This window comes from Propithecus coquereli, unplaced genomic scaffold, assembly GCF_000956105.1.
Source record: "Propithecus coquereli isolate 6110/MARCELLA unplaced genomic scaffold, Pcoq_1.0 Scaffold71, whole genome shotgun sequence".
In the NCBI taxonomy this organism is placed as follows: domain Eukaryota; kingdom Metazoa; phylum Chordata; class Mammalia; order Primates; family Indriidae; genus Propithecus; species Propithecus coquereli.
In genome coordinates this window covers 10,544,601-10,559,319 of record NW_012153174.1, presented here as the reverse complement: position 1 = coordinate 10,559,319, position 14,719 = coordinate 10,544,601, and the positions used below count along the sequence as shown (strand labels likewise).

At 33.4% G+C, this 14,719-nt stretch overlaps 1 protein-coding gene and 1 pseudogene across 2 annotated transcripts in view; both read right to left on the bottom strand.

The window, feature by feature from the left end:
- LOC105824046 overlaps positions 1-381 on the bottom strand; it is a 28,271-nt pseudogene extending 27,890 nt beyond the window's left edge.
- SNTG1 (syntrophin, gamma 1) overlaps positions 1-14,719 on the bottom strand; it is a 362,225-nt gene that overhangs the window by 36,446 nt on the left and 311,060 nt on the right. Inside the window, exon 16 of one of the 2 annotated variants that reach the window (XM_012661402.1) lies at positions 2,226-2,336. The exons of the other annotated variant lie outside the window; for it this stretch is intronic. Within the exon in view, the coding sequence (XP_012516856.1) occupies positions 2,226-2,336 (111 nt within the window). The remainder of the gene's footprint in view (positions 1-2,225; positions 2,337-14,719) is intronic. 2 annotated transcript variants of the gene reach the window in all.

Genomic DNA, 14,719 nt, shown 5'->3' with positions numbered 1-14,719 from the left:
AACAACCCAAGTGTCCATCAATACATGAGTGGATTAATAAACTGTGGTATATGTATACCATGGAGTACTATTCAGCTTTAAGAAACAATGGTGATATAACACCTCTTATATACTCTTAGAAAGCACTGGAACACATTCTACTAAGCGAGGTATCCCGAGAATGGAAAAACAAGCACCACATGTACTCACCATCAAACTGGTATTAGCTGATAAACACATAAGTGCACATATAAGAATAACATGTATTAGATGTTGGGCAGGGGTAGGGGAGAGGGGGGAGGAGGGGACGGGCATATGCACAAACAATGAGTGGGATCCGTACCTCCGGGGAAATGGACACATTTGAAGCTCGGACTTGGAGGAGAGGGAGGCTAAGGGCATCATACGTAACCTAATCATCTGTACACCCATAACATGCTGAAATAAAAAAAATAAATAAATAAACACAACAATAATAAGAATAAGTAATATTTAGTAGCTGAGAAGTAATTAATAACTAGTGCAGTTAAGTATAATTAGCTGCATATATAATATATGCTATACTAAATTGAAGTCTATATATTAGTCATTTGATTTTGTTTATCTCTTTTGTTCATGTGCAAAGATTTTTGTTATCATTAGAAGAGAATTAACTAAGCAAATACTCTAATGCTGTCAGCAACTGGTGGTTGAGGTTCCCTTTTAACCAGAAAAATATAGAACTGACAATATTAACATCACTTACCAGTATTAGGATATGTGCTGTGCTTTGAAAGATTAACAAATCTACAAAGAGCTAAAGGTAAATAACTTTGACAGTATTAATGCATTTTTGATAGTAACACTAAGAATAAATGTAAGTGGTTGGCTCAAAGTAAATGATTCACCGATGGTAGCTGGGGAAAGAGAGAAGGAACAGCAACCACAGGTGGAGAGGAGGAACCTGCACAGCTAGGTGGATATTTAGGGAAGAGGCCATGTTGGAAATGTAGATTTGACCATTATGAGGCAAGTTAAATACAGGGATTGGAAGAAGTTACCCAGGCATTGTCTAAACTGATGGAATATGTATATAAGGCAAGGCCATGGGAGACACCAATGGTCTAGAGACATGCAGTCAGAGAGGAGCCAGCAAAAGGGAAGGGAGTGGTGGTCACACTTCCCACTTTAAATAACTTTCAGTCTAGGAAGAGGAAGTAAAGACAAGTTCAAAAGCAAATATATGACAAGAATAGGACATTCTCAGAGAGATTCAGCCAAAAATCTAAGGAAGGAAATCAACAGAAAGGATTAGAAGATATATATGGCAAGAAGAAGCCACTTTGTCCAAATGAGGAGTGAGTATAAGCTGAATATGGAGCAGCGTTACAGGAGATTCGGTCTAGAGTATCACACAGGGCCGTCCACGGAAGGCTTTGAATATCAGTCTAAGACTTCATCCCCCTGAATTTAATAAGAACAGATGTATAATAGAATTATGGTATTTTAACCCATAGTTGAAAAATTACATAGGGTTTTCATGTCCATAAAAGTAATTTTTTATTTTGGTATTTGTTATTTATCCTTTCCACCACACTGGAGTAATGCATTTACAATTTATTCCAACTCAAGCACTGTCATTATGAACTCTATATCAGGATAATGGGAATAATTAGATTTTGAATATTTAAAAACATATGTATTCATAAAAATAAAAGTAGTGAATCTTTTTGATGCATTAAAAACAGTTCAGTTAATACATTCCAGAATACTGAAAATTTATATGGGGCAAAGCAAAACCATTCATTTAATTGATCTTCTTTAACATATAATTACATGTGGAAAATAAATTGATTTTAAAGATAGCTTTCTGTAGGAATTTATATTCATATTTAAGGAGAAAAAAAAAATCATAATGTAAGGTCATATTTCTTAAATATTTTAAATTATTATTTAGGATGCGAAATGACCAAGTGACTATTTTAGTTTCCAGGATGTTACCTTAGCATGACACAAATGTGGTTCATAAGGAATTAGAACTAAGAAATACAATTAGTTGTGTGTAATTTATTTTAAGTAATGCCTTTAAGTGAAAATTTGCCATTAAAATCTCAAAGTGAATTTTCTCTTGGCCATAAGGGATATTTCAAGGTAAGTGAAGAATGTGTGTTTTTGCTGTTTTGGTTCTCTGAAATTTTCTCCGCTTTGCTTCTTAATGGCATTAATGTAGCTAGGGGTGTGTTATGTGATGAATTTCTTGGGTTTACCTTTGCTTCAATCTGTTTAGTATCTGGATTCTGAAACAAAAATTTGATTTTGCTCTTGCCATCATCTGAAGAGCCTTTAAGCTGAGAAAACTTATACCTCCAAAGTACAGCCTAAAAGGAAAGAAAGAAACAATGTAAGTCAATATAATTAATATCTCTGCATTCAAATCAGAAATAGTTCTTTCTTTTAAATGGTAAAAGTTAATCATATAAAGTTTGTACTGTCCCAATGTTTAAAAAGTAAATTAAATATGTATTTATCAAATGTTATAGTTTATTATTATTCAATATATCCTTTAATGTCCAGAAATAACACTTACATGCATGAACTAATTATTGTAGAAAATATATAAAATTAAATTGCTTTTAGTATCTTTTCTTATGTGCACATGAAATAAGAACTATTTGTTCCTTTGTTTCTTTTTTTTTTCAATAGAAGCGATAAGGTGATTTTGAATTATAATTCTGGAGCTTTCTCTTGAAGCTCAAACTAATAACCTGTAGCTTTATTGAAATGACATATCAGCTTGAATAAACAATTATGACAGAAACTTACATGGCGCTCTCATGATATGGAGAATAAAACACTTCACATAGCTATTCTCATCAGTCTATCACATCTTTGAAATTACAGCCTCTTTCTGAAACATATTCTATAAATGTTGCCTTTCCAAACAACAAAATGGAGATACAAACAGGTTTAACTGGCAATATATGGACATTGTCTATTATGATTTTTTAATTTTTTTTATTTGTGACCCATAGAAACTGAGATGATTTCTTCTATATTTCTTCTATATCTCTTCTGTATTTCCTTCTATATCTCTTCTATGTTATGAATGTTATTGACTGAGAGCTAATGCAGCACTTTGTTCTTTGGCATGTACAGAAACTAAAAACATGCATTCCCAAAGTACAATATCAAAGATATAAATCATTAAAGTAGAAAACGATGTATGTTTAAACACCATCACACATTATGTAGTTTTTTTTACATTATCTTAACATACTTTAACATACCTAAAAATACAATGCAAAGAAATGCATTTAATAAATTATGATTTCAAAACTTTTTAAAATAATTTCAGGTGGTTTTGAAATAATCAAGAAAACAGCTGATACAGTTGAATGTTTTCTTAGTGCAATCCTGTTTAAGCTATTGTCTCTGATAAAACAGTAAAGAAACATGGCATAGATTATGCATCTCACATATTTTTCAGAATAAATTATAGAAAAAGCATATACAAGGCATATCTTAGAGAGATTGTGGGTTCACTTCCATAATACTACAATAAAGGGAATATTACAATATAGTAAACCACACAATTTTTTGGTTTCCCTGTGCATATAAAAGCTATGTTTATACCATACTTTAGTTTAAAGTGCTCAATAGCATTATGTCTAAAAATGCACATTCCTTAATTAAAAATACTTTATTGCTAAAAATGATAATGATCATCTGGGCCTTCAGTGAGTCATAATCTTTTTGCTGGTGGAGGGTCTTGCCTCGAAGTTGATAGTGCTGGCTGATCAGGTTGGTGGTTGCTGGAGCTTGCGGTGGCTGTGGCAATTCTTAAAATGAGACAATGAAGTTTGCCACATCGATTGACTCTTCTCCTCACCAACAATTTCTCTGTAGCATGTGATGCTGTTTGATAGCATTTTACACCCAGTAGAAGTTCTTGAAAAATTGGACTCAATCTTACCAAATCTTGCTGCTGCTTTATCAAATAAGTTTATGTAATATTCTAAATCCTTTGTTATCATTTCAACAATGTTCACTGTATCTTAACCAGTAGTAGTTTCCATCTCCAGAAACTACTTTCTTTGTTCATACATGAAAAATAACTCTTCATTCACTAAAGTTTGATCGTGAGATTGCAGCAATTCAGTCACCTCTTCAGGCTCCACTTCTAATTCTAGTTGTCTTGCTGTTTTTACACCTGCAGTTACTTCCCCCACTGAAGTCTTCAACCCCACAAAGTCAGCCTTGAAGGTCGGAATCAACTTCTTCCAAACTTCCGTTAACGTTGATATTTTAACCTCCCCCCAGAAATCACAAATGTTCTTAATGGCATCTAGAATAGTGAATCTTTTCCAAAAGGTTTTCAACTGATGTTGCCAGATTCATCAGAGGAGTCACTATCTGTGGCAGCTGTACCCTTACAAAACGTGTATCTTAAATAATAAGACTCGAAAGTCAAAAGTACTCATTGATCCATGACCGGCAGAATGGATGTTGTGTTAGCAGTCATGAAAACAGCATTAATTTCCTTGTACATCTCATCAGAGCTCTTGGGTGACCAGCTACATTATCGATGAGCAGTAATATTTTGAATGAAATCATATTTTCTGAGAAGTAGGTCTCAACAGTGGGCTTAAAATAGTAAACCATGCTGTAAATAGACGTATTCTCATCCAGGCTTTGTTGATTCATTTCCAGAGCACAGGCAGAGTAGGTTTAAACTAATTCATAAAGGCCCTAGGATTTTCGAAATGGTAAATTAGCAATGGCTTCAGCTGAAAGTTGTCAGCTATATTATTAGCCCTTAACAAGGGACTCAGCCTGTCCTTTGAAGCTTTGAAGCCAGGCATTGACTACTCCTCTCTAGCAATGAAAGTCCTAGAAAGCATCTTCTTCCAATAGATTGTTTTTTCTACATTGAAAATCTGTGGCTTAGTGTAGCCACCTTCATAAGTTACTTAGCTAGATCTTCTAAATAAGTCACCGCAGCTTCTGTAGCACCACTTGCAGCTTCACCCTGCACTTCTATGCGATGGAGACGGCTTCTTTGCTTAACCTTCATGAAACCAACCTCTGATAGCTTCAACCTTTCTTCTGCAGCTTCTACACCTCTCCCAGCCTCCATGGCATTGAAAAAAAATTAGGACCTTGCTTGGGATTAGGCTTTGATTTAAGAGAATGATATGGCTGGTTTGATCTTCTATCCAAACCACTAAAACTTTCTCCGTATTAGCAATAAGGCTGCTTTGCTTTCTTATCATTTGTGTGTTCACTGGAGTAGCACATTCGATTTCCTTCAATAACTTTTTTTTGGTATTCACAACTTGGCTAACTGGTGCAAGAAGCCTGGCTTCCGGTCTATCTTGACTTTCATTGTGCCTTCCTCATCAAGCCTTAATCATTTTCTAGCTTTTGCTTCAAAGTGAGAGACATGTGACTTTTTTTTTCACTTGAACACTTAGAAGCCATTGTAGGGTTATTAATTGGGCTAATGTCAATAGTGCTGTGTCTCAGGCCCATATTGAGGGAGAGGGATGAGGAAACGGCTGGCCAGTGGAGCAGTCAGAACACATACACCATCTATTGATTAAGTTCATTGTCTTGTATGGGCACTGTTTGTGTTGCTCCCAAACAATTACAACAGTAACATCAAAGATCACTGATCACAGATCATCATAATGGATAGAATACTAATGAAAAAGTTTGAAATACTGTGAGAATTACCAAAATGCAACACAATGACACAAAGTGAGCACGTGTTGGAGAAACAGCACTGATCGACTTTCTGAATGCAGGGCAGCCACAAACTTTCAATTTGTAAAAAACACAATGTCTGTGCAGTGCAATAAAGCAAAGCATAATAAAACAAGGTGTGCCTGGAAATAAGCGTTTATGGACATGTGAATATATTTACATGGTGTTGTAAAGAGTTATAGTTAAACATATTATGAAAATGAATTTTAAAACATCCTTAGTAACCCTTAAAACCCAGGTTTCTCAATGGCCTCAGCTTCTTTAAGCAGATTATGCAATGGTAAAGTTCTATCCCCTAGCCCAGCAAATTAAAAATTAATCCCTGATATAGTGTCTGTTCTCCTCCAAGGTTACCTCACATTAGTGCTAAGAAAATAAGATTGGTAAAGATTGCAAAGGATATATTTAAGGGTAAATGAAAATGAGTGAATAAGTGTTTCTCTTCAACCAACAATTGCACAGTAAATATTCATTTGCATGAATTTTCCTTGTGGTAATATTCTCAGCTTACATATTCCAGGTTTATAATTAGGAGACACACCCATGGTCTCCACTTGAACATATGTGTTTTTTATGGTCAGATCTAACAATTCCTGACATTCAAATTACAACTTCCACCTTTAATTCAATAAAGGTGTTGGTGGGTTTTTTTTATATGTTTTTGGTCTTTTTGTCATTTTATGAGGAATATGCAATATACCTTGCATATTAGAAAAGTGTCTTGCAAACTAGTGAATATTTTTATGCTTAAATAATTATATTTTTGGCATTATGCACCAAAATATTAGCATTGAAATGAGATCAAAATATAAGAATTAAAGTGACAATAGAGGTAAAAAATATTCTACATAGAGATGACATAAAGTAATAGAATTTGTGCCATGTAGAACATTTTTAAATAAATTAAAACACACATGCACAAAAACACTTGTAGTATTTAGGCTAAATGTCTTAGGTACCCTTAGCTTGACAAATGTGAAGGGATATTTATACCACGCTCAATAAAAAGTTGAAGAAAGGTTCATGCTCCAAAAAACTGTTCCAGTAAGTGCATTACTTCAGAAAGATTTGATGTAGTGTTACTGCAGCATAACTCTTTTCTGGTCGAAGTCAATGTTTTCTGCCATCCTCTTTCAGGAGACACTTTTTCAATTTATATAAGCCTACAGTGTATTACAATACTTTCCCAGATTTGTAGCTAAAAGAATACCTGAGGGGGTGCTAACTGGAGAACATACTTTTATAGCGAAACTCATTTCCTACTAGATCAAAATTCCTCCCGAAGTCTATAAGGTTACTTGACTAAAACCCATCTACCAATATTGCAACAACCGGGTTAGATAGCATACAATCTGCACAAGAGCAAAATCACGAATTAAAAAGTAACCATGCACTTATTACTTAAATATACAGTGACATGGAATGCAGCTAACAAGTACAATGATTTCTGGCAGAGAAATTTTGTTTTCTTTTTTCACATTTGCAGAAAAATTGAGATGATAATCAGAGAGTTCCTCTGCACCCCACACCTAATTTGCCCTGTTATTAATACCTCACATTATCATGGTGCATTGTCACAGTTAATGAACCAATACTGGCACATTATTAACAATAATACATCATTTATTCAGATTTCCTTAGTTTTAATGTAAGGTTTTTTTCTGTTATGGGACCACATTACAGTTATTCATTGTGTCTTCTCAGGGTTTACTTGGCGATGACAGGTTCTCAGGTCCTTGTCAGGCTGCCCTGGAAACTTCAAGGCGTAGTGGTCAGGTATTTGGTACAATAGCCCCCATTGGAATTTGTCCAATATTTTTCTCATGATTAGATGGGCCAAAGATTTTATCAACACTAAATAGGACATCACAGTATTTGTCAACGATCACAGCGGGTATTTCTGAGAGGTTTCCATTTTAGGGAAGTTATTTTAGTGGGGTGTGTTGTGTGTGTTTATTAAATTGGGTTAGGTGGTCAATACAATTTGATAGTTTGTTTAAACATAAAGCTGCGTAAAGAATAGGCATGGTTTTTAGAATACCAAAATTCCATACCTTTATTACTTTATTATTAAAATATTTCTTTTAGTGTGGTAAAATATGAATAATATAAAATTTAGCGTTGTATTGAGTTTTTCATGTATGATTCAGGGGCATTAAGTACATTCACAATGTCGTACAACCATCACCACCATATGTTTCTAGAACTATTTCATCATCCTAAGTAGGAACTCTGTACACATTAATCATTTAATCTTCATTTGCCCCACCTCACAGCCCCTCATACCTTTAATTCTACTTTCTGTTTCTGTGAATGTACCTATCTGAGGCACCTCATGTGAGTGGGATCATAAAACCGCTGTCCTTTTGTGTCTAGCTTATTCTACTTAACATGATGTTTTCAAGGTCCGTGCATGTGTGTCATGTATCAGAATTTCATTCCTTTTTATGGTTGAATAATACTGCATTGTATGAATATGCCATTTTTGTTTATCCATTCATTTGCTGATGGACATTTGAGTTGCTTTCACTATTTGCCATTTGCGAATATACTGATATGAACATTCTGCACAACATCTCCCACCAGAGAGGTACGTTTGCTACAACCATTTAACCCACACTGACACGTCATTGTCCCCCAAAGTCAAGAGTTTACTTCAGGGTTTGCTCTTGGGGTGTTGTGCATACCATGGATTTTGACAAATGTATAATGATATGTATCTACCATATAGCGTCATACATAATAGTCTCACTGCCTTAAAAACCCTCTATATCCCACCTACTTATCCCTCTCTCCTCCACAATCCCTGGGAACCACTGGTCTTTTACTGTCTCATAGTTGTGCCTTTTCCAGAATTTTATACAGTACAAAATTACAGTATGTAGCCCTTTCTGATTGACTTCTTTCACTTAGCATTACACTTAAGTTTCCTCCATGACTTTTCATGGCTTGATTGCTCATTTCTTTCTAGTGCTCAAAAATATTCCATCTTGTAGATGAACCAGTTTATTTACCCATTCACCTACTAATCTTGGTTGTTTCCATGTTTGGCAGTTATAAACAAAACTGCTCTAAACATCCATGTGCAGATTTTTGTGAGGATATAGGCTTTCTGCTCCTTTGAGTAAATAGTGAGGAGTGCGGATTATATGGTAAGATATGTCTAGTTATGTAAGAAACTGCCAAACTCTCTTCTTAAATGGCTATCCCATTTTTCCTTTCTGCCTAAAATGAATGAGAGTTCCTGTTGCTCCACATCCTTGCCAGTATTTGGTGTTGCCAGTGTTCTGGATTTTGACCATCCTAAGAGGTGTGTATGGGTGTATCATTGTTGTTTTAATTTGCATTTCCCTGATGACATATGATGTGGAACATCTTTTCATGTGTTTATTTTTCATCTGTACATATTCTTCACTATAGCATCTGTTAAGGCCTTAGGCTCATTTTTTAATCAGGTTGTTTATTTTCTTATTGTTGATTTTAGCTCTTTATATTTTTTGGATAATAGTCCTCTATCCAATATGTTTTTTGCAAATATTTTCCTCTAGTCTGTGGCTTGTCTTCTTATTCTCTTGACCCTGAAATCTAGCTTATCAATTCTTTCTTTCATGGAGTATGTCTTTGGTGTTGTATCTTAAAAAATCATCACCAAATTCAAAGTCATCTTGGTCTTCTCTGTTATTTTCTAGTAGTTGTATACTTTTTCATTTATATTTCATTTGTTTACATTTTGGTCCATTTTGAATTAAGTTTTGAGGACAATATAAATTTTATAAAATGAATAATTTTTTTGCATGTGAGTGTCCAGTTGTTTAACCACCACTTGTTGAAAAGACTATCTTTTCTCTATTACATTATCTTTGACCTTTTGTCAAAGATCATTTGACTATATTTATGTGGGTCTCTTCCTAGGATCTTCTATTCTGTTCCATTGATGTATTTGTCTATTTTTTTTTTACCAATACCACACTGTCTTGATTAATGTAGCTTTATAGGAAATCTTAAAGTCAGGTAATGTCAGTCTACCACTTTGTTCTTGTCCTTCAATATTGTGTTGGCTATTCTGGGTCTTTTGCCTCTTCATATAAACTTTAGAATTAGTTTCCCGATATCCACAAAATAACTGGCTGGGAATTTAATTAATGTTAATAGTATTGTCCAAGTTCTCTATTTCCTTATTGGTATTCTGTCTGGTTCTTTATTTTATGTGGTATAAAAGCTTCCAAACATTATGGTAGAACTATTTCTTCCTCCAAATCTATCAATGTTTGCTTTATATATTTTGGGGCTCTGACATTTGGAGCATATATTTTATGCTTACCACTTTTGTGCCTTATTGTAACATTAACCCATATATACATATATATATGTAATATGTATGCATATTATATATATCTCATATGTGTATTATGTACATCAATGTAGAATGTCTTTCTCTGTATCTTGTAACAGTGACTCAAAGTTTCTCTTTCTGATTTTAGTTTAGACACTCAGCTCTCTTTGGCTACTATTTGCATGGGATATCTTTGCTCATCATTTCTCTTTTAAACAATCTGTGTCTTTGGATCTAATGTTAGTGTCTTGTGTACATGCATAGTTAGATCATTTTTAATCCAATATGTGGGACAAGAGGAATGGGGAATTATTGCTTAATTAATAGTTCATTAAATAATTAATAGTTCATTAATTAATTAATACAGAATTTCTGTTTGGGGTGATGCAAAGTTTTGGAACAGAGAGTGGTGATGGTCATACAATAGTGTAAATTAATTGATGTCACTGAATTGTACATATCGAAATGTTATCTAAGAAATACATAAATATTGGATCTGTCTGTATATATATATGTGTATATATATATATAAATTGTAATTTAAAAAAATTAAAAAATTCTGAAAATATATTTTCAGAATCCATTCAAAGTAAACACTTTAAAATTTTCATACTTTAAAAATATAATAAAAACAGCAAAATCATAAATGCCTCAATAATAAGTATAGGAATATTATCAAATAATATGTAAAAATATTGAGGCAGAATGAATTTATATAAAATGTCACACTGTTTTAATCTATTTATTCACTAAACATTTTTTGAAGTAGCTACTATACATTGAGTATTTTGCTAGATATTTACAGAGAAATAGACATTGCCATTACCTGAAGACATTAATCTCTGTATAAATAAATGTCTACACTTCGTTTCTTACTATGTGAAACTATGAAATTTATTGAGAAGCAATATTTAATCATTTCAAGTAGTCTTAAATGTTTTTTAAACCTATTTTTATATAGCACCATTTAGCAATAAACATATCTGGGGCAATTAACTGTTTTAGAAAAAAATGAAACAGTTAAATTCATCTCTAACTTCCATTAAATCAAATCTCTTATATTTGAAAAAGTGAAATAATCAAATATTCCAAATTATAGGAAAATTTCAAGGAACTGTATAAATGAATATTTACTAATCTTTGAAAAGAGATGGAGTTCAAGACTTAGGAATAATAAGAAATTACAAATTCATTTTTGTACAATTAATGTATGTTAACCAAAATTAAAAGAAAAGCAATAGTCTTAGTGGCATATAGCAAGAAATATGGCAAAGTGTAAGAAAAATCCTAAACACCTGATAAATAAAAAGATAATGTTACAGAAAAAAGTCATTCAAAAAAAGGGGAAAAACAATTATTCTTATTGGTAAATATATGAAAACATGTTCAACCTCATTAGAAATCAAGAAGATTGTATTAATATAAAAAATGACTTATTTTTTCCCAATTGTTAAATTAGTTAATGTCACTGAAAATTAATTAATAGAGCAAGCAAGGTTATGTTGAAACAAATATTTGCATAACATTGCTGGTGATAGTGTGAAATTTTAGGACAGCAATTTAAAATATATATTTTAAGCTTAAAAACTGTTAATATTATATGATCCAGAAATTCTATAGCTAAAAATTAACTGCGAGGAAATACAATGTATGAAAAATAAAGAAATATGTTAAACACTTTATTATTAATAAATGGAATTTCTGAACATTTTGCATTAAATAATGCTCATGAGAATCATATACGTATATAGGAAAATGCAAGTAATATAACATTCAGGGGGAACATAAGGACATGAAATAACTCTTTTAAAACAAAGATGCTTATAAAACACCAGAGGAAACACGCCGCCAAAATGCGTCATCACAATGTAGTACAGGCCCTAACATTAACCTACTGCTTAGTTTCAGACGAGACACTTTATTTCTAGCTTGATTTAGCTATAAAATAAAAGGCTTTCAAATTCTCAAATTATAAATATGAAATAATATTTTATATGTAGTCATAATAGTATAAAACAGGAATTTCTTATTTCAACTAGAGCTTTTAAGGGTGAACAGATTTTAAAAGCTCATTTTAAATAAAGCATAACAAAGTTCACCTGGCTGTCAGAATGCATGTTAAGGCATATGAAGATGGTTTGGGACTTTTTTGAATATGGAGCATGAATCTTTGTCTGAGTGGGATATTCCAAAGATAGATAACATAGTTAATGAACGTTATGATTGACTGAAAGATTTGTCATCTAAAAGATAATGCAGTAAAGCAGAAAAAGTTTAGAGTCTAGGTAAACTGTCTAAATTGGTAACACTAAAAAAATTCACTAAGGCTACTTTGGAAAAACCTAAGTCAAAATTATTGTCAATGAAATTCCAAAGGTCTGAAAAATGGCTCAATTTAAGGAGTCTTTGGCAATCATTTCTTATGCCAATATTTTGTTCTTAAGATTTTGATAAACATTGTGGCCAATTATGTTAAGAATATTAATGAAGAAAAAGATGAGTAGAGACCACCATTTTTGACAGCATGTACTTTATCTTGCTCTGGGTGAGTACAGTTGTAGATTCCTGTAGCCAGCTCTGAGACAGATGCAGACAGGTTAGTAGTGGGTAAGCTGTCATACATGCATCGTGACTGGGATGGTCTGTGGTCATTTAATATACTTTGATATGCTTAGAAACAAGTGCTAGTGAAGAAACAAAGCAGCAGGTATTTCTTGCTTCAAAAGTTTTCTAATCTGGGTAGAAAGTAAACAAAGATGAACTAACATATCCTCTATGAATTTTGTTGGAAAAATTAGTTTGCATGAGGCCATACTAACACTTAGAAAAGTATGTAAATTTGTCTTCATGTTTTTCATCTCAGTAGAGTTCATGTACACTAGGATAGTCAGTAGTTCTCTACATGGAATGAGCATAAGAGGATTCTAAAGACCTCTCTCCTATTCACCTACTTTTGTGCCCTCTTCGCCAGAGACTTGCCTGAATTCCGTATCAGGAAACGAAGACGTTTTCCCCTATTACAATGTCTACATCCCAGGAAAATTCATGCATTTGGGGGGCAGTGTACTGAAATAAAAATGAATATTGAGTGTAGAGCCATAAATTCTGAAATGTAATCCAAATTTTATATTCTACTTAAAATCCATATGACTTAGGGCAAGATTCTTAATTTATTAAGGCCTGAGTATATTCTATTGTAAATTAGAAGTAATCATGTCTGACTATTTTACTTTAAAGGTTACTGTGAAAATGGATGAGATATTAATGCTCATAAGATTGCTTTGTAAATTGCAAAGAGTTTTTTTATCTATTATAATAGTTCAAACTAGTTCAGTAGATTTTTTCCAATAGAACAGTAAGCTGATAGCAAACTGTAAAGTGAGCCGTCACCAGAACACACATACTAACGCTGATGCTTCTGGGAGGATGTGGAAGCAGAGGTGGGAAGTTTCAGAAGATAAATATTGCCTACTGCATAATCTAATGATAGACCTTTCCATAGTCTTCTAGAAAAATATCCTTGTATTTAGTTGTAATATTAAAGTTTTATTTGATCATAAACATAAGTCATAAAATACATAACATTTGAGAAAATACGTCCCAATAAATATCTTTAATGATTTTTCAGTACTATTAATGCTATATAAATAGACTCTAGTTATGGGTTCTATTATGTCTGAAAACACATCCTCACTCTCCATTTGCTCCTACAGTCTTGTGTTTTCACCTCTTTGCTGCTTTGATGTATGTATTTATTGCTTTATGTATGTATTAACCCTAATTTTAGAGCAAACTGGGTGGTGAGTAGTGCAAAGATAGTGTAGAAATAGAGCAAGTAAAATTTTTGACTGTGAGTATTTAGATCTTTTGAAAGATGTGCATTCATAAATTTATTAGTTTATTGTGAAAACCTTTAAATAGCAATATTATTTTTCAAACTCTATAATGCCTCCATCCATTCTGTCCCTCTCAGTGTGTGGCACAGCCCTCTCCTCGGGCCACATTAACAGAGAAAACTAAATGTGTCTTTCCACTATCCTCTTTGCTCTTCCAAATAAATTTTTACCTTCATCAATTCAAATTACCTCTCTTGTTCAAAAAATCAATTGAATCTTATGCTTTCTCAAGTATTAATACGTTTTCACCACATTCTGGATTGCATTTTTCTCTTTCCAGTCTCCTCTGAATGCTTGATCTATCAACTCTTCTTTCTCATGCCAATTTTATTTTAATCCAACCACTTTTCGGCATAACACCTGGATGCTGTGTAGCAAATAAACGGGAGCTCCTTGCAGGTCAGGGCCGGCACACCCATCTCCAAGCTGCTGGGAGCATCCGCTCCTGATGGCCACCTCTGTGCCCACGATAGCGAACTCCTTGGCCACAGGAAACTGTCTTGCAGTATCACAATCCTAGCTGACATGGAAATATAAATTACTGGCCCTATTGCTGCTGTTGCGATAACTCTGTAGGACAATCCAAGCCCCGGAGTTTCTCTTAGGCGTGACCAGCACTTCAGTGTAATCAGCTGTGAGTCAGCCTGTTCCTCCTCCCCAACCTGCCTTCCTTTTTCCATACAAGTGTATCCCCTGAGAGCACCATTTAACAAACCTACAAAAGGACTTCAAAAATTCATGGAAAAATGGAATTAAAAGATAAAAT